This window comes from Lytechinus variegatus, chromosome 3 (assembly GCF_018143015.1).
Source record: "Lytechinus variegatus isolate NC3 chromosome 3, Lvar_3.0, whole genome shotgun sequence".
NCBI lineage: Eukaryota > Metazoa > Echinodermata > Echinoidea > Temnopleuroida > Toxopneustidae > Lytechinus > Lytechinus variegatus.
The window spans coordinates 46,929,193-46,949,626 of NC_054742.1; the positions used below are offsets into that span (position 1 = coordinate 46,929,193).

General features: G+C 35.7%; 1 protein-coding gene across 8 annotated transcripts in view; it reads right to left on the reverse strand.

Annotated features, from left to right (window-relative positions):
* Positions 1 to 6,242: 6,242 nt before the first annotated feature.
* The window catches only part of LOC121411188 (histone-lysine N-methyltransferase 2C-like), a 74,490-nt gene continuing 60,298 nt past the window's right edge, over positions 6,243 to 20,434 (reverse strand). For 7 of the 8 annotated variants that reach the window (XM_041603755.1, XM_041603754.1, XM_041603758.1 and 4 more), the window contains 14 exons: positions 20,108 to 20,281; positions 19,155 to 19,358; positions 18,125 to 18,807; positions 17,565 to 17,666; positions 17,151 to 17,260; positions 16,411 to 16,654; positions 15,849 to 15,961; positions 15,040 to 15,160; positions 14,403 to 14,565; positions 13,786 to 13,922; positions 12,899 to 13,029; positions 12,165 to 12,333; positions 11,061 to 11,363; positions 6,243 to 10,682 (listed from right to left, as the gene is read on the reverse strand). In XM_041603755.1, coding sequence (XP_041459689.1) covers positions 10,590 to 10,682; positions 11,061 to 11,363; positions 12,165 to 12,333; positions 12,899 to 13,029; positions 13,786 to 13,922; positions 14,403 to 14,565; positions 15,040 to 15,160; positions 15,849 to 15,961; positions 16,411 to 16,654; positions 17,151 to 17,260; positions 17,565 to 17,666; positions 18,125 to 18,807; positions 19,155 to 19,358; positions 20,108 to 20,281 — 2,747 coding nt within the window. In that variant the 3' untranslated portion in view covers positions 6,243 to 10,589. The remainder of the gene's footprint in view (positions 10,683 to 11,060; positions 11,364 to 12,164; positions 12,334 to 12,898; positions 13,030 to 13,785; positions 13,923 to 14,402; positions 14,566 to 15,039; positions 15,161 to 15,848; positions 15,962 to 16,410; positions 16,655 to 17,150; positions 17,261 to 17,564; positions 17,667 to 18,124; positions 18,808 to 19,154; positions 19,359 to 20,107; positions 20,282 to 20,434) is intronic. The other variant, XM_041603752.1, reaches the window with a different exon arrangement.

Consider the following 20,434-nt stretch of genomic DNA (forward strand, 5'->3'; position numbering starts at 1 on the left):
TATTTTTTTATTTGACATCTTTAAGAATAGTTAATAAGGTAATTGGGAAAACATATTTTCAAATAGGCCCTATCACGGGTGTTGTTGATGAGGGAGCTGATGTTTCGGAACGTTGCTGCAATAATTGTGCGTTATTTTTAAGATTTGTGAGAAACGATCGAGCCGAAATCAAAATTTTTAAATTGATCATTAATTGTAATCAACGGCTAAGAAGAACGAAACAGATCAGTTTTATATTGCATTTGGCATTAAAATTTGAAGAAGAAAAAAAAAACAATGGAATTATTATTCCCCCAACGTACCCATAAACTCTTAAATAATTTTCTTTCATGATCATGTTAATTTTGCAGAATGACAGGATCCCCCAAAAAAATCGGCTCGGTGTAAAAATGGCAGAGGTAATAATGGCAGAGGTAAAAATGGCAGAGGTAATAATGGCAGAGGTAAAAATGGCAGAGGTTAAAAATGGCAGAGGGCATAATGGCAGAGGTCATAATGGTATAGGTAAAAAGGGTCTTAAACCCCCATGCAAAAAAATCAAAAAGCCCCCGCATGTAAGCCCTACATAGATTAACAAAGAAAGGTTCTAAGAAAATAAAAATAATGGAAAGGGTGACATTTTTAAAATCATAGATAGATCGTCTGCACCAAATAATATTTTGGCTGGAATATCTTATTTTTTCTGGACTCTCATGGACGGCCTTCTCATGTCAAATCGCTGTATTAAAATTCAATTTTGAAGCACAATCTTGATCGCAATTAGAGATGACGTCATTTGCGAGCAGCTTTCCCATATTTGGTGTATAGAAAATATTAATGAAATATAATTTTCTAGAAAAAAAAAACAATTTTTATCTTCAGTATGTATCAAGAGACAAATCATTTCACTGACGCTCCTGAAATATTTTTTTTTAAAACAATTACGAACCATTCTGTAGTGCATAAAATGTCATGGGGCAGCTTCCCATATATGACGTCAAACCCTTTTGGACCTGTGCATCAACTTGGACTAGCTGCATTAAGGTATTGCTCTAAAGACTAAACAATAATTGTATCATTTACATTTAACATATTACTTTAATCAGGGGCAGATCCAGGATTTTCCAAGGGGGCACATTTTCCTGAAAAATGGCACGCGAAAAAGTTTTCCGCCTACTAACTTGTCCATAAAAATAATTAGCAAGCAGAAAAAGGGTCTCGCTTTAAAAAGGGGGCACACTTGAGTTAGCATATTTTTGCTAAGATTTCAATTGTACCTCTCAAGGGGGGCACGGGCCTGCTGTGCCCCATGGATCCGCCAGTGACATCAATAACTATTCATCATGATCCATCATGATGTGGAAATAAAAAATACTTTTATTACAGAATGTTCAGTTATTTTTTTTCCAGGTTAAATTATGAAAGTAGTTCGAAATAGACCCGAACTTGTTCGTTTCAGAGGGTTAGTGGCTGCACACATTGGAGTTTACATTTAAAAAAAAATCGTTGGGTTTGTATGTAAAGCGTTGTTCTGCTTACGAGCTTAAGATCCTTTCATCATGCAGTCACTAATTGAAATCATTTTTGCAAGAAAATGCTTGAGTTTAGTCATATAAACGACAGAGTATAGATCTTAAATGACGAAAAACAACATAATATTTAATCAGTTTTTATAGCCTATTTCGTCGACAAGAGTCGATCCGGTCATGGATGATAATTATTATGATGTAGCCTATCTTTATCATTTTTACCTCTGCCATTATTACCTCTGCCATTTTTACCTCTGCCATTTTTACCTCTGCCATTTTTACCTTTGCCATTTTTACCTCTGCCATTATTACCTCTGCCATTATTACCTCTGCCATTTTTACCTCTGCCATTCTTACCTTTGCCATTCTTACCTCTGCCATTATTACCTCTGCCATTTTTACCTGGCACCAAAAAATCAACAGCGAGAATGTTTCGTCATGTCTCGCGAAAGTATGAAAGTTCTACGTCTGTGTTACGCGTTTTTCTGGTCGCGCTTTCCATCCCGTAAGTGCACTTTTACCCATCACCCCTCCCACTAGTAAAAAAAAAAAAAAGAGCTTGACGTCGAGGTGAGAGATACCGTGGTGACAACATCAGACATAATTCCAGTAGCATACGCAGGGGCGGGGGGGGGGGTTACAGGCGTTCAACCCCCTTCAATTTTTGATACTCAAAACCCTCCCCTAAAATTTTGTGGAAGACATTTTTTTTGGGCGGGGGTTGTCAACATTTCATTCAGCTTGAACCCCCTTTCAAAAATCCTGTATACGCTACTGCATAGTTCTACCAGTAAAGCAAAAGTGGTTACATTAGACATTTTCTTCTTCATTCACACGCATGTTTCTTTTAATACTTATATTAGGTTTACAGTGTCATCTGCACTCATGTCCTCACTTGCCTTTATAGGTTGAAAAAATATTAGTCGATGCAAACTAGAATAGGCATCCGTGAAAGTAACTCAGTATACCATTTTATACTGAAATTTCGGAGCTTTGATTAGCAACCGGCATTTCTCTTCCAACCCCCCCCCCCTCCCCCCTTCAGGCAATGCGTTCAACCTTTGTTTGGGAAGTATGCAAACAATTTGAATATGTTAGAAAAAAATATGAGAGATAAGTGTCAATTAATATTAGGCATATCAAGTAACTATGCATTTTCTACTTGGCTTTTCTTTGTTCTTCCAGCCAAGTTCCTTCATTGCGAAATGCTACATCGCATTCGAAGGATGTGGGTACCAGCAACTAGTTCGTGGTTGAAGACGTGTTCTTTCTCTCAAAATGTGATGGAAGAAAGAAGATGGAAAATCTGCGATTCGCGCGGGCGGGGATATGCATGCTCCTTGCACCCACCTGAAAGGGAATGAATTTGTTTCACAATTATTCTTCCGGTGCCGCCGCCTTGAATTGATCCACGCTACGCCACTTGAATGTTCTTCGCGGTATGTTTGGTAACATCGCACAGCATTCTCAAAATAAAGATAAAATGCGTAAATGGAAATCAGATCGGACGTCGTAGGACAGAAGCAGGCATGTTTTCGGTTTATGATATTCATATTTTATTTGTGACACTGCGGTTCAACACTCGACAGCCTTGCTGAAAATGGTCAATATTTGATGGCAGAACTCTGTTAATAAGCAAAAAAAAATAAACCCAAAATCAACTATCTCTATGACCCAGCAGTGTTTAAAAAGGAATCTTGAAAATGAGTCACTTACCTCGCTTTCTCCTCGAATGAGCATGCTCTTTAGGATCGATGTTAAGTAAACCGTCAATCGGGATCACAAATAAACCAAAGAAATATTTGATTATAAAAACGCTGTATATATATAGTCAACATCATATAATTGAATTCATAATGTAATATATGATTATGTTTTCATACTTGTCTATCGAATAAAATGTTTTCTATCGTTAACACACTCTAAGAGAAGAAAATACAGTAAAGATGTCTAATACTATAGTTTATATTTTTTTAATGGTTCTTAGGAAAAGGAAATTACAATGAGAGATCTGTCAGTGGAATAATGAAAATAAAAGTGATAATGATGATGATGTTGATAATAAGATGATGACGATGATAATGATATTGCTAATGATGGTAATGATGATGATGATGACATATGTTATCATAACAATGCAAATACTAATACTAAATTCAACAACGACAGACCTAACTATAATAAGACTGATAATACGAATTATTATGATAATAAAAATGATACAGATCGTAATGGTAATTAAATTCGATTTCTTACCCTTTTCTTGAAGGGGCATCTTGTTTGAAATTACGAGAGCAAAACAGGCCAGCAAAACCAAATAAAATATTGAGCCACTAGCCATCTTGGATATGTTTTTTTTAACGTGACAACTGAGGATATGAGCACCGACTAAATGGAAAGACAAGATAGTCTCCCTCCTTAAAATTCTTACCATCAGAATCTGATGAAATCAAGTTTTCACCCCTCCCTTGCTCTACCTTTGTTCTTAACTGTCTTTTCCTTTCTTTTTGTACCTCTTTATTGAGTTTGGTAGTCTTTTTAAAGAGTTTTTTCTTTGCTCTCTCCCCTCCCCCTCTTTCTCTCTCTCTCCCAACATATTCCACTTACGACACAAAATGCAAAATGAAAACGTAAACAAAAACAACATACCTCTCACTATGCACTCACGTCGAGTTTGCAAACTGATTTATTGGCATGAATCGGCAACATAACAGCGTGATTTCAATGCCAAGGATAGTTGACTAAGCTCTTTCAAATATCATTCAACTAAATGTCTTGTTTCCTTACAAAATGTCTTTGCTAGTGCCTAAAATTGAACTCTAACAGATTCGAGGTTATTCTATAGGCCTTTACAGTTGATAGAAAGACAGGCGTTACAATTCGTGCTAGAGAGCGCTGAGCAACCTGTATATCATATTAAAAAAGTAAATCAAAATTTAGAGGGCTTAATTCATTTTGAAAAATGCAACCTTATTTTACCAGAATATGAAATATTAAACCCTCATTACTGATACCTACATCTAGTTGTCATCACCGACACCACAAATAGATTTTAATGTTGTACTTCCGGAAGACAACTTGTACATATTTCATTGACCAAAGTTCAAGTTTTGATCAGGGTGGTGAAAGGAAAATAATGGATCAGTCAGTCATGAAAAGAGAAATCTTTTCAAACTTGCACTCATGAACATAACCCACAAATGCGCTGTTTAAACAGAAGCATTAGTGTAAGTTTGAATTCTTTGATTGGAGTATCACTTTAAAGAGCAGATGGTGAACTGTTAGATATGTGATTTTTCTTTTTGAAATTCAAATACCTCAGGCAAGAGACTTTTTGGTATCCCCTTTTCAAACTATTTTGCTCACTCAAGCGTGAGTGAATAATCATTTAAGTTATAAACGAAATCGTGATTCTGCAGAATCGTGATTCTAGGGTAAAAAAGTGGCGCATAAACGCACCCTATAAGCTTTATGATAGGTCATTTACTTATATAAATCAGCGATAATTTTCAGTTTCCTTTATTTTGAGCGCAATGAGTACGTAAGTTGATAAAAAGTCCAATCATGATTTTAACCGCTGTTTGGTTTATTTCAATGCCCGGTTTCAATGTTTGAAGTGATTACGATGGATCAAATTGCATGACATGGCGACTGTCCTTTCTAGAAAATTTCATTATCTTGTAGTTTTGATAATGACCATTTTGATTGAACGACATTTGTTATGTTACAACAATGAGTATTCCTCATGTTAGGGTAGGAATAATTTTGCGTCATTTTGTGTAAAAAATAAAATGCTATACCCTTTTCAATGAATTACAAAAGGAATAGTGAAAATTCATATCATCGGTAATCTTATTTGCGCATCTCCCTTGTTTTTCATATATAAAACAAACTTCAAATGTCATAATTTCTTATTTTACATCGAAGATTTAATTCAGCAAAATGTTTTATTTCTAAATCAATAGAGTAGACTCTTTGGATGATCAATAGAGTAGACTCTAAATTTATAAATCAATAGAGTAGACTCTTTGGATGATCAATAGAGTAGACTCTTTGGATGATCTGACAACATGTGTTATATTTACGAAACTGAATTCCAATTGAATACTTTTTCACATCCTTCTGTCATGTGTACCACAAGATCGGAATACTTAGAGGATTATCTAGAAATTTCGGAGAAAACGAGGTATTATTTGAAAATGTTTCAAAATAACAATTTGTAAATGTAAATGATAATTTTGCACCCTAAAAATGAGATTTTCTCTGAAATTAAAAAAAGGCTATTATTTGGAAATGTTTCTAAAAACAATTTTTAAAAGTAAATGATAGTTACCCTACATTCAGTGTCACTGAGATTTATTTGGTATTTTTCAAAATAGCTTTTGTGTATGTTGAATATAGGCCTATATGGATTTGGAAAGCGAGTAACTATTTATACACATCGTTCACATAAAATGCACGTGATATAATTCATTTCGCATTATCGAATAAACAAAATCACATTACTTTCTCAGCGGGAATCAAGGAAGTGACAGAAAATATTAGGGTTGAAGTTGACCTCTATCAAATATCCAGTATGTTTACATCTTCTGTTTTCATCCACATCTTACTATTCCACTTTCTTTTCATCTTTGTCTCCCTTTCTCTCTCTTCCTCTAAATGCTTTTCCCTCTCCCTCTCTCCTATTCTTGTTTGTAAATGGCAAGTGATATTGAGGAGGTCCCGACAAGTGACTTACTATTTCTCTGAAAGGTTTGATACTTTATTGGCAAATACGTTTGCTGACAAAAAAAAGAACAAAGTACATGTACAATGACAACACACTCCACTACACCACATGCATTTTTATCATGAAAAGAACAAATACAGCAGGGAGAAAAAATGAAGAGATAACTGAAACCAGGCCCACAAAACTTAATTCAACGATTATTTACAGAACAGTTACTGAGTGCCATCAAACAATATCAAGTGCAGATTTTATTCCAATCATAGGGTCACTGTAGGATCAACCAGTAGTACCTTTTTTTAATATTCAAAATGTTTACAAAATACCTATACTGAAAAAAGGTGGAATAAAATATACGACTTTGTTAAAAACGCAACTCTTGAAGAATCAGGTTTTGACACATCACTAAAGAGAAACATTATGAACACATATACACATTACAGAGGGACCTACAAACTATTTCAAAATAGACTATGGAAATTTCTTATTTGCATACCTAGTAGTCATATACAAGAAAGGTAAACTGGGGGAGGGTTAAAGAATGTGGTAAAAATATCTCAAAGCTGCTGTAATCATATTCACAATTTACAGGCAAAACTTTTTTTTTTTTTTTTTCTCGATATATTAAACATTTTCTCTCCCTTTCCCATATTTCAAATATATATATATATACTTGTATTGTCAAAAGGAAAATATCAAGTCACACATCGTTTTCTACAACCTCAGAAATCACATTATGATAAAATATAATTTGTTAAAGATGGAAACGCTAGGTTACCTTTAAGAATACAATACACTCGACGCAGAGCAAACATATTAAATGACATTCAAAAATATGCATTCTCCTACTGTTTCTGATGTAGGCCTGGCTGAAAAAAAATCCCTCCCCCCAATATACAATATGTTATAATTCAGAACAATTCAGTAGATAATGTATCAACTAGATAGGAAAGTGTTCATGATTTCAGATATAGCTCTCATGTAGTATTTCAAAGTCTCTAGTTTTATATATTCATCTTGGTAAATACCATTAATTCAACTCGACTTTAAACTAGTAAATTTGACCTTTTAATAAAAGAGATTGTCCTCTAAAAAAATGTGTTCTTTCTAATCACGCGGGTCACATAATCTTTAATCACTACACTACTTCACCAATTGTTGTTAGCATATTGCAAATGAAATTAGAAAGAAATTAATGTATACAAACACTAATGAATTCCTGCGCATAAAATTTATTATACACACCAGCAAACCCAATACATCACCAAAATAATTTTTGATAAATAATTCTTTGCCATTCTCTCTTTCTTTTCTTTTCTTTTTCCCCTTCAAATTGCAGCACTATTTTCTTATCTTCCCAATGATGATAAAATCTTAATATACAACACAGCCACAATTATAATCCACATAATATATCTAAAATTTGAAGTTGGCAAAAACAAAATTTACATTTTTTTTTCTTAATTACCCATAAAGCACCATACTATTAATCAGAGTCCAATATTACTGCAAATAAAGACAACAAAAACATATGCTGATATTGTCCCTCTCAACATCTTCCTATTCTCAGTCTAGACATCATCAGAGAAAGAAAGAGAGACAGAGAGAAGGAAAACAAAGTAATACTGGCATAGCAAAGATTTCATGAATATATACACAGACACTACACAAGAAGGGCCTACAAAATTCATTTTCTTGTCATTGTATGAACATGATAATTTTCAATTTAAAAATTTTACACAATGATGAGGTACCTAATATAAAATTTATTAATAAGAGGAAGGAAAAGACCATTTCAGGCTGTGCATAAGTAGCAAATACACACAGATTGTAACAAACTATACAAATTTGTTGACAACTGTATTTTTATACAATTCAATTTAGTAATATCTCTGCCATGCACAAGAAAACAAGAAAAATGGTAAATATGTACAGATTCTTAAATTATTTATAAACATATCAATACAGAAATTCATGGTATTACACTATAGATATTTCATTCTGGTCTCTCTCTCCAAATTATATTCAAAATAGTTTTCATTTAAAACTACAAAAACCAACAAACGGTCATGTTCATACATGCAACATACAAGACTATATACATATGTACAATGAAGAAATTAGACAATTTGTACAGTATACACAACATCGGAATGACTCATTTTATCTCAAAATACTTTTGCAATGAATTTCCTCTTTTATCTGATTCACACAAGTTCAAATACTTCATTTCAAATATGACAAAGTGTATTGAAACCATTTGTTAAAACCAAGAATTGGGCAATAGAATATAAAATCCAATGTACCATAAACATGAATGCAAGCAAAATAACTATTCTATTCAAATAGCTGTATGATGCTAGTATTTAATTCCAAACTGGTAAATGATAAAAATATATTCAGAATATTTCATGTAATATTTAGTGTTGCGTATGAAAACGCAAAATCATAGTTGTTGCATCATAGCAACTATATAAGCACTTTTCTATGAACTCAAACACTGCAAACTGTGGCTTGAAATATATACTATATATAGATTGCCAAATGTCAGTCAAGTCACAAATGTATTGTCACAGCAGGTGATATATATTTGTTACGGTATGCCTGGAAGTTTCTCGTTCAGAGTCAAGGTAAGGAACATGCGACTCATTTGTTAAGGAAGGATGTCTGATGCATGACTGCATTGCTTCTGCAAAAGCATTATATTGTATTACATGTAGTATCATATTCTGTCGTTTCTCAACCAATCGGTGCAGGAATAGTAACCCAAACAAGCATTCCTGAAACAAAGTAATAGAGTCGCATCAATCAAACCAAACCCATACTGATCAAAGCTATTACATTATTTTAAACAACTTCCAACGGACGGCTCTGAGTCGGTTTGTTGGTTTGACTGTGGAATATGTCTATTTTTTCCCAAATATAGATGCATCTATCACCCATGATTTCTATCACAATTACAAGAACAAAAACATGATTACCTCAGTCCATTTGAGCATTTAGTTCCAGAGGTCTGAACGACACTTTGAATCAATCTCAAAGCCAGAAAAACACTCAGCATGATTCATCATGTAAACCACATTAAGGATTGGATGGCATGATTACAAATAGTCAATTCTTTGTTTGCATTCTAGTATGGATACAATCTGTCTTAGCTTCGAAATGTTAAGGGATATTGTCATCGAGTTAAAAACTGAAGATGGATTTTTTTTATCATGATTTCCTTGTATGCATGATACAAAAGGGTGCCAATTCCAAGAAGTCTAACTTAGCTTGGTCAGTAATGCAATTAAAGTCCTGGTGATTTTATCATTCATAAATTCAAAACAAGAATTGGCGAGTGCCAATGAAGGCTGCCAATAAAATCTCCAAATTAGTCATTTCAAATGAATGATGTAATTCCCTAGTTTTACATTTCATTAATCAACATTATTATTTTCCTTATAAAATTATCAGTAGTGTAGTAGGTTTCACGGTACACCATGTATCTTTCTTGTGGCAAGTGTTGGCCCAAGAAAGATACATGGTGTACTACACTATTCTTCTTCGCCATGGAAACCTTCAGAAGTTACAAAATTATCAATATAACTTGTACTTGTAATTAACGTCTAATGAGTTGCATGATTACAGGCTTTATGACAATCACATGATAACTGACTAAATAAATCATTTTATAGACAATGTTTATTAATTTAATCTGTTGTATGTCCATGATTCAATGTTGAACAATATCTTGATGGCAATGAAACCACTCGCAGCTTTATTCTAGCTAATATGATCATGATTTTAGATATTGGAAGAAATAGTCTAAAAGTGACTCACATGTACTGCATACAAAAAGCATGGATAGGATATACACAAATTCTTGGCGGGGCCATTTCAGCCGTTATTCTACCAAACCGTGGATATGAGAGGTTTTGAAGGGGAATCGTTCAGAATATTTTTTAACATCTTAATACAAGAACAATATGATAGCTCACAATGATCATTTCCATCTTTTCCACAATTCTTTTCAATTTACTATCATGTGAGATGTGACAATGTTAGGGTCTTCTCAATATCACATCATAGAGAATGGTTTGTTTTACATCTTGTGTTTGATTACTCATTACTTATATGTCGTCATGCAGATATTATCATCACCTATACCTTTTCTTTATTCATTCAGATTGTTTTTGGCTGACTAAAAACAGATATTTCTTGCCCTCAAACTGTATCTTGCATCAGCATTACAGGAACTGAATGCTTGGTTGAGATCTAGAGCCAGGACTTCTTCCTCTTCAGCAACAGAGAGTCTATGGTTAGGGAAGTCCTTGGGTGTGTCCTTCGGCATGTCCAGTAATTAGTGTGTCAGTTCAGTTCATCCACTTACGGCAGTTGGGTGCCTTGCACAGGCAAGGAATCTTGTTCTGGTCATTCTCAATCTCAAACTTGTAGTCATAGGTCAGCTAAGAAGAAAAAAAAAATCAAGGTTTTAGGATGCTACTATTACAACTTAAATGTAGGATAATAAATTTCTGATATGGATGAACTCCTAAAACTAGTGCAAAAACAAGAGGAAATAATTGTAACTCATACATACTTAGGTTGGAGTGAAATGTCCTTTTAAAAAGAGGACAATTATTAAATCATTTAAATGACTACAAGGTCAATCATTCTAAAATGTGACATTACCACATGACAAAAAATATTTTGGACGTCTGCTAGGGATTTCAGAAGACCTGAAATAAGAGCCAATGAATGTCATCCTGAAAATCAATGTTAGCTACACATAAGTTTCACATATCTAACAACTTCTTTCCCTTAAGTTTGCGAGATAAACCTACCTCTTCACCCTTCTGCAGTCTTCGGCTAGAGATGATGATGATCTTCTTCTGGTCTTTGTCAAAGTTCACCACCTCTGCCACACAGTTGGGGTTGCAGGAGTGGTTGATGTAGCGGGCGGGGTTACCGCTCCTTGTGGCATCCACTACAGTGTAGTCATCGATTCGGAACATGTAGACACCACGGTTGGCAGCTTCATAGTCGCGTTCCCACTTGTTGGCGACCTCGTTACGGATGAGAGTGCCGATGTACTCGATGACCATGGTGTGCTTCTCGATGTCATGGGCAGCATACAACCCCAAGCCCTATTATAACAAGACAGATGAGCAAAGGAGGATAATAATACAATGTGTGACACAATGATAACTAAAAAAAGTTCTTTAACATGTCCTCATCCTCAGCCATCCCCTTCAAAAAAAGAGGGAAAAGAGTTACTTAATACATTCATGGGAGACGGTATCAGGAACAATTTCCATGACTTTGTTATACATGTTTATAAGCAGGATCTTAACTCACACTGCAATGCCAATACATGTATAGCCATGAACGAGTCACACTAAAGACAAGTCATGTCATGATATGTCATGCTAATGAAAACTTACTTCCATAACTCTCAACAGAAATCTGATTTTCTGTGATTTACACAAGACTGTCATTTCTCATAATATGACTGAGGTAGTTTGATCTAATATCAAAGTGCCATTGGCATACTGCAAGTTTCCCACTACCAATCAGTCTGTATCAAGCAATTTCAGGGCTAGGTCCGTCTACCTCAAGGCAAGGTTATCAGGTTCAGTCTACCATGATCTGCAGCAGTCTAACTTGATCGACATTGCTTCCTATACCAACACAAATACTTTGGACATGCCCAAACAATTGTATAGACACCCTGATCATGTAGGATCAACCCAGATATCCTTCCCAAACGAGACTGCCCATGGCCAAATTTGGCTACTTTGGGTCTGATCATGTCATTTCAGTTGACACACTGGCAGAGGGCATCTCGGACAAGCATCACTATTAGTACTACTAAATGTATTTGGAACACCATAATAGCCACTGAGGACTCCTACCATTGGATACCTTCATTGATATTTTCTTCTCACCTGGATCTGTGATCTTGCAAGGTATACATTGGTCTTCCACTCTGTCTTCAACCTCTTGTACTGCGATGACTTGGAGTGTACAAACTGCTTGTTGTATGGAGATGCCACTTCTCCGGCTAGAGTGGTGTGGAAGCCTCGGGATGTCTTGTTGCTTGTTAGTGTATGCGGTCTAAAGACAAACAGATGGGAAGATAAAGAAAGTGATGTTCAGGATCTAGGTGATAATTATTTCACATTTGCAGAATGTTCACACACATGAATGTAACTGGGTATAAAAGAAATAGGTATTGAACCATAATACTGATCAAAGTAACTATATTAAAATAACAAATCAATATCCCCCCTCCCCCAAACAAATATCATTGTCATTTTATCTTCTATGAAGTAGGCAATTCAATCTACCTACTACACTAACTAAATTTATAACATACTTTTTATATCATCATAAAAATCAGACTGGTCAAATATCAAAAACTTGGCTGAGTTGATCTCTGAACTATCTGGATTTTCATTGTAGCACTTTTGTCCTTTGTTTTTCAACATTATCCATGAGGCATGATGGGGTTAATTTGTAGGTATGCCTTGTGTTTCATTCAAATAGCATTGTAGAGAGCTGTAAAATTTTAAATATCATAGAATCTGGATCAAAAAAGCAGTCATCACCAGTATCATGATGGATATTGGGTTATCAAATCTGCTGGGTTACATAATGAAAGGTGCCTAATGCCACTTACCTCTTGAGATGTGTTTGTCTTCTTGGTTCAGCCCTGGCACATCCAGTTGGATTAACAGCCAGGGGTAGGTCTATCAGAGGTGATCGTCCAAATCGGAAAGTATAGTGCTGGATAAGGTCAACTCCAGGAAGCTGCATGAAGAGAGGAAAATAAAAGACTTAGTCTAAATTTCTAGAAATATTTTTGTCATTTTACTCTTCAAAATAGAGGCAATTTTCGGACAGTCACAAGGGTATGTATGTGATGGATATATTTCATGATTGTTAGTATTGTGATAAGTGTTCAAAGTTCCTTACTACTTCATTACATAACAATAATTACATTCCAGTTCCATAAGGAGTTGAAAAAGTTACTGATTTGTCTATGAGCCAACAGAAAAGCAAGATTTCACAACATAATGCAAACAAGAGGATATATAACTGCAAGACTTAATGGGGAAACCTTTTCATTAATCCTTTAACTTCATCCCTTATCAAATCTGTAACAAAAGAAGATTATGTTGCTTATAACCATGTAAGAGATATATACTCTTGTAACTCAGCTTTATGCATTGGTGCTCCCATTACTTTCAGAGTTGACAATTTAGTCAAACAATTTTACAAATTACCATGCCCGAGCAAAATACTAAAAATTCAGGAGTTGTCACAAAATAACTAATTATAAAACTGTGATAAAATACTATTGTCATGGACTAATATGACCTTCACATTGGATCAAACATAATCTTAAGTTGTGTGGAAGTGGTTATGACAAATTTGAAGAAAAAATGGAGAATGTACATGACCTGAAGATACATCTGGCTGTAGGAATACCACAAAGAAGCATTTATAAGCCAGTAACTCTCTCCCCATAAAAGATTTCAATAGAACATTGTATAGAATACTTACCGATTCAGTGATCCTCTGGATTGCTGCTTCAGTAAGGCCAAAAAGATCTTCACCAGTCAGGAAGGTTGGAAAGACTTTGAGCATGTCTGCATCTCGTCTTAGCTTGGCAATCGGCTCTAACACCTTGTACCATACATCTGATAGTGAAATTTGAAAATCACAAATATTTAATCAATATTTACAGGTTACAGCACATTGATAAAAGCAGAACACTGGAACTAAAGGCAAATCTGCTCGGGGTACTGTCTTACAGGGTTGTGATTGATCCAATACACCTCAACTTCACAGAAAACACCCCTGAAGATAAGGTCTTCAAACCGCTGAGAAATGTAACTATTTATCAATATACTTTGCTTGTTTATGATAAGTTCCATGTATTCCTGTTTCAATCCTGAATAGTTTACATTAACATTTGTTTGTTACAAGCTAATAAAATCCTTGCATTTGATTGGCTATGGGAGTTATTTCTTTCTACTCACTCCTTGGAGTATCAGCCCTGAAGATGAGGTAATCAAACCACTGACTGGTTTACACTGATACTTGTTTGTTATAAGCTATTATAAGCTACTAAAATCCCTGCATTTGATTGGCAAGTGGACTTATTGTTTTCTACTCACTCCTTGGAGTATCTGCTCTGAAGATGATGTCCTCATGACCTTGCTCCATAATGCGGATGCTGAACTCTGGCCTCCCACCCTGATCCTGGATGGTGCAGGAGTAACTGCATCGCTTGTTGGTGTAACGCATGCTCCAGTACAGACGGATGGATTCATAACCAACCTATAAAAATGGTTCCAGAAAAGAAGAATTGCAATAAGTTCAACATTGTTTAAAAGTTATGCAGTAGTATATTCTTAAAAGCTTTCAGGAGAGAGCAATAAATAAAATGTACGTCTAAGGTGCAGATAGACATTTGAGGATGCAAGCACCTACAGAGTGCTAAATATAATTTCTGAAATTATTTTTTTAAATGCCTTCAGGAGGGAGCAATTTTGAACTACGGAATAAAATGTACCTCCAAGGTGCAGAAAGACTTTTGAGGATGCAAACACCTACAAATTTCTAATAATATTGCCTCAGTAATGTTTTAAAAGTCTTCAGGAGGGAGTAATTTTAACCACTAAAGATTAATGAAAAATATACCTCGAGGTGCAAATGGAAATTTGAGGATGCGAACAGCTACAACAGAGGGGGGGGGGGGGCAAAATGTCATCTTTTTTCTTGATGTCTTATGGCTGATGATTAGTTACTTACAGGATAGATGGAGGTGAGGGAATGGAACAGGTGCATCTGATGAGGTAGAAGTTGTCCCAGAGACTTGAAGATAAGACTACCAACTCGTACTGTGAACCTGCGATCTGTCATCGTCATGATGCTAAAAAGGTAGAAAGTGAAGCAGGAGAAAGTTAATAGCATCTGAATCAGAGAGAGTAAATTGGTCTACCTCAAGCCCAGTAGTAGCAACATAGCAAAATTAACCCTTTTGAGTTTCAAAGTAATATTAGAAAATGAAACGGGTTGTATTTCATTCCACAAGCCCTGTCAATTTCTTCTCGGTACTGATTTTCATTCTATTAAACGAAATGCATATATAATACTTTACGGTTCCCTTTAATGCGGTAAACACTTAACCACTCCAAAAGTACTGGATGACTTTGTAGGATGGGTGAATCCAAGTCAATAGCATATTGAAGTTTTCTGGCTCAAGTTCATAAAGACTACTTAACTTCTTGAAGTTGATGTGTTTTATACTTAAAAAAATAATAATGTAATGGAGGGGGATATATATTTAGCTCTGTGCATGAGTCACAGGTACACAAATCTGGCCTGGAAGCTTTGAGTGAGGGGAACATGAATATTAATGCTTGATAACCAAAAACAGTTTTTTCAAGGAAATAATTGTATGACATTCAGTATTGTTTCTATTTAAGCTTTCTCAAAACATTGACTTTTAAATTTAAATCGATGAAATTCAATTACGGAAGTGGGAATGCCATGTTGTATTTCCTTTAAAAGGAGATGTTAAACCAAGCAAACAATGATGATGTGTTATATGGTCTTACTTTGCTACTTGTTTATGTTCATCTCTATTGATGTACACCCTTCTGAAAACAACATGTGACTGCAGGGTGCTCTCAGTAGGTCTAGATGGAGCATGGAGTGGACACATCATTGTCTGAAAGAAAAAAATACAACAGTTTAATTATTAACAGTGCATCCTCAAAAATGGAAATCTGTTAAGAGGAAAGACATTTAATAAGCAATATAAAAATGTTTTGATTTCAAACATGACACTACTATAAATATTCATCTCTTCTTGAATACAATAAAAATGCTAAATAAACTGTTCAGGCATGGCAGATTGCAACTGGAAAATAATCGAAGCCTGTCAAATATATGCCAAGCCCTGCAGGAAATTGAGAGGGGGTCTGGGTAAGCAATGAAGTAGTTAACTTCATTAATATATGACTTATTCAATTACCTTTGGCATATTTTTTCAAAATATATATATTTTTTTCAATATATATATATTTTTTCATCTAGATTATATGAGGTGGGCCAAAGAAGTCAAAATAAGTCTCAATGAAAAATAAAGATTAAAACACGAAAGAGAGGAAAACCTACCTTATCCTTGAAAAACATACAGTGGTCCTGCATGGCACAGGAAAAGTGGTAGACATTGCAGCAACGTTGCTTGTTGCAGGAGATGGTGGCTCCAAGCTTGCTGCAATAGCAGCAGGTGCAGGTGCGCCCTCGTTTGATGGCCGTCTCAACATTCATCAGTGAGCCATTGAGGGTCTCATACACCTCATCGGACCACAGAGCACAGTTGAGATGAATCCATGAATCTACATTCAGGTTCAGCAACCTAGTAAGAATTAGGGTAGGAGAGGGTATAGCAAATATCAAAATATTACTGTCTACTCTCAAGGTATTTAACTTGTGTTACCTATCCAACATGGATGGTGTGTCATCAATCCATTCTTTAGATGTTGATGACTTTATGCACGAATGGCGACACTTAATTATGCTTAACAAAGGTTCTTAATAATTTTGTAATTCTGTTAGAGAGTTGACATCCTATCTTTTAAACAAAAATTTCTTTCTATAGTGGTCATAAAACAAAAATCCTGTTGGTTCTACATATATGCAAAATAATGAACAAATCTGACAGTGAAGTACACAATTTTATTATTTTTTTCTTACATAATTTTGCGGATTCTGAAATTAAAAATTAGCAATCTGTGTAAGAATGGTACAACGATGGTGTGAATGTGGAACAGGAATACTGAAAGATGTCTCTTGAGCGCCAGGAAAGCACAGTTTTTAAGTTTGAGATATATCAACAAGCAAGACACACTCACCTCGCAGGGCCATTGGTCTCTCCATCTCCTAATCCATTACAGAGCACACAACACCTGGCATCTCGCAGTGATTCACTTGGTCTCAGTGAAGTACCTAATTTCTTGATTAACTGTAAAGAACAATGATTCACAATTTTTAGTACTTTTTTTTGGTGTGTAAAGACTATCAAAAGCAGATCTAAAAGGAATACTAGAGTTAAGGCCTAGTAATTCCTATCCCCTTCCCCATTATACACATTTCATAAATGTGACCTATTTATATTGTGCCCTCCACCAGCCCCACCTCCCCTCCCCTGATATCAAAATACAAACATTTTTCATAAAACTGGAGTGTTATACCCAACTGCCAATGCTATTGTAGGAGGATAATGTAGTTATTGGGACAGGCAGTAAGGAAAGGAAACTATTTCTTACCTGGCCTATATCCTGATCACTAGGTGGTCTGTATTTCTTGCCACCAGAAAATGAACCATGCCAGCGACGCCACTTGATGTTCTTCCATTTCTTTATCAAAGGCTGCACAAAGAAAGAAAAGGAATAAATGTCATTTTCATAACAATCAAAATGGCTGTGTACAACATCACAAAATAAAAAGGGAACTTTACGAATTTATGAACTATGGTCAAGCCATAGCAAAGTCCTTGTTGTAAATATATGAACTATATAAAAATTCATGCCATGTAGAAATAAACTGGAATAATGATTAACACTTGTGGGAGAATTACTAAAACTTATTAGATAAGAGAGGTGTTACAGCTGGACTTTCCTTTTTTTTGGGGGGGGGGGGGTTGTAAGTTTCCACTAATAATAATTCCTCCCATTTTAAATGCGATTATGGTAACTACCATAGAAAAACTTTTATTGAGAGAGAGAAAGAGGCTCCTGAGCCCTGATACCATGGTAGTTACCAAGAAAATAATGATACTTAAATATACTGCATAAAACTTGAACATGTAAAACAATGCAATAATTACCATTTCATCTCCAATTGCAGGTCTCCTCCTTGTTCCAGTCTTGAGAGTGAGTCTCAATTCCTCCCTGCCACCCTCACTAATCTTTGACTCGCTGATAGTAACTTTCAATTCATCTGCATCAGTCATCATCTTCTCTTCCCTGGCTGGTGAAACCTCTTGATTAGATGATGGAGTTGCAGTTGTTCCCTCTGAGGAGGTGTGCGCAGGTTGAGCAGCCACAGGCGAGGAGACTACAGGCTGTGCAGGCTGAGAACGAGGCGAGATCGGCGTTGACTTGGACTGAGGTGGTGTCTTTGGAATTGTACAGGGGGACGTTGGCAAGGAAATGCTGGCTTTGGGTGACAAGACATCCATCGGACTGGCCTGAGGGTCGGAGCTCCGGTGATTGACTACCCGTCCTGCATTGACTTCAGTGCGTGCAACCTGTGACCGCAAAGAGATAGTATGCTGGAGATAGCATGCACCGCTGCAGAAGACTACATTCTTGTCAGTAGGTGTTGCAGATTTACGAACACCCTCTCCTACGACCAGGACATCACAGTGCCTGCAGAAGTGTAGCTTCGGGTCGTCCAATGAGCCACTAAGCACAGATGACTTGGAGGTAATCTTGATGGGCTTCACTGAAGGTGGGAGAGGGGAAGGCGAGACAGAAGATTTCTCTGGAGATATCTTCAATGCTACATCTGGGAAGATACAAATCAGAGACAACAGAAATGAGAGATGATTTGTAATTGTAAACTTATAAAATCACTTGATACATAAAAGAAAAAAAAATATCATAAAGATAGCCATAAAAGAACTACCCTTTTAGGGACAGGTATGGTGCAATGCTTTATACGAAAATAGGTACTGGAGTAACAAAGTTTGTTGAAAATGATCTTGGACTTCATTTAACTATTAAATGTCCTGGACTTTAACTGTGGAACATCTTTAAATGCTACAAAGGCAAAATAGGCATGCATACTCTAAAAGGGAGTATTGTCCATGTGGAAAAGCCTGCATGCAACTCATTTACTGCAAAACAATTTACCTGCAATAGGACTTGTACTTTGTGACCACTTCCCTCTCCTCTCTTTCTGCCCTGCCTCATTGACTACTTCAAAGTTAGATGGTTCCTTGATCCCTAGGAGCTTGGAGAAGGCAGCAAGGACTCCCTCCACATTGTGTGTTACTTCCGGCATCAGCTTCAAGGTTACCTGGACAGTGTTGCCTTTCCCTAAAGACCCTGCTTCAGCTGCAAGTTACAATTAGAATGGTTAATATTATAATACTATTAAATATTTTCAAGCATGCCTTTTACATTGGTTGCCCATTCAGAGGTGTGAAGGGATAAAATATGAACAAGGAATGTAATTTTTTTTATGTATGATAAAACCATATTATGAAACCAAAAACTAGATGATTCTATGGACTGCATTTTGTAAAATGGAAGGAATGGTATTCCAGAGATTCAGAGAACAGGAACAATCCATGGTAATTTTGTAAATTTACTTCACCATAAACTTGGATATTAACCTACAATATATTCTAGTGTAATTGGGAGAAATTAAATCCATGAAATACTAAATACTAAAGGCTCATCCAGGATTATAATTAAAGGGAGTTATGTTCTGACTTCTGACACTAATGCAAGTAGCCTCTATCAAAACAAATTGACATTTTGTTCTTTGGCTCAATAGTTTTTCATTCAAAGTCCAACATACATTAAAAATTCAAATGAGCCTGCCTTCAAATGTATTGTATCAGTATATTTATTCAATCCTTATAAGAAAATTATTTTTCATTGAACTTAAATGTTGAATTCCTTAAATTTGCATGCAATGGAAACTTAAAGTGGTATTTACAAATGCCTAACATACAAAGACATTCTATATTCATTTTTTATAAAGAAAAATATGATACAACAAAAGTACCAATGTTCCCATCAAAAGGCTGATCAAATACAGGCTATATATGACCTATTGCTTAGAAGTTCGGCCATACCTTTCCTTGGAGTTGGCTTGATGATGGGAATGGTAGGTGATCCTGACCGCTTCTGACTGGCCAGGACCTGTTCTACATCCTGGGTAAAGAGACGTAGTCCTTTCATCTTACTTGGCTCCTGAGCTTCACTCTCCTCGCATTCCGGCGATGATGATATCACTATATCCCCTGCTACTGAGAGAAACAAGTCAAATTCAATGAAGCATGTATCGAATATGAGTACATGTTATCACTGTAACAGCTCATGTCAGCCAGTAATTTGATACCATGAACGTTTCAGAAAGCTCCTTTTCAGTTACCCGTGACTTTTTGTTCAAACAAAATTAA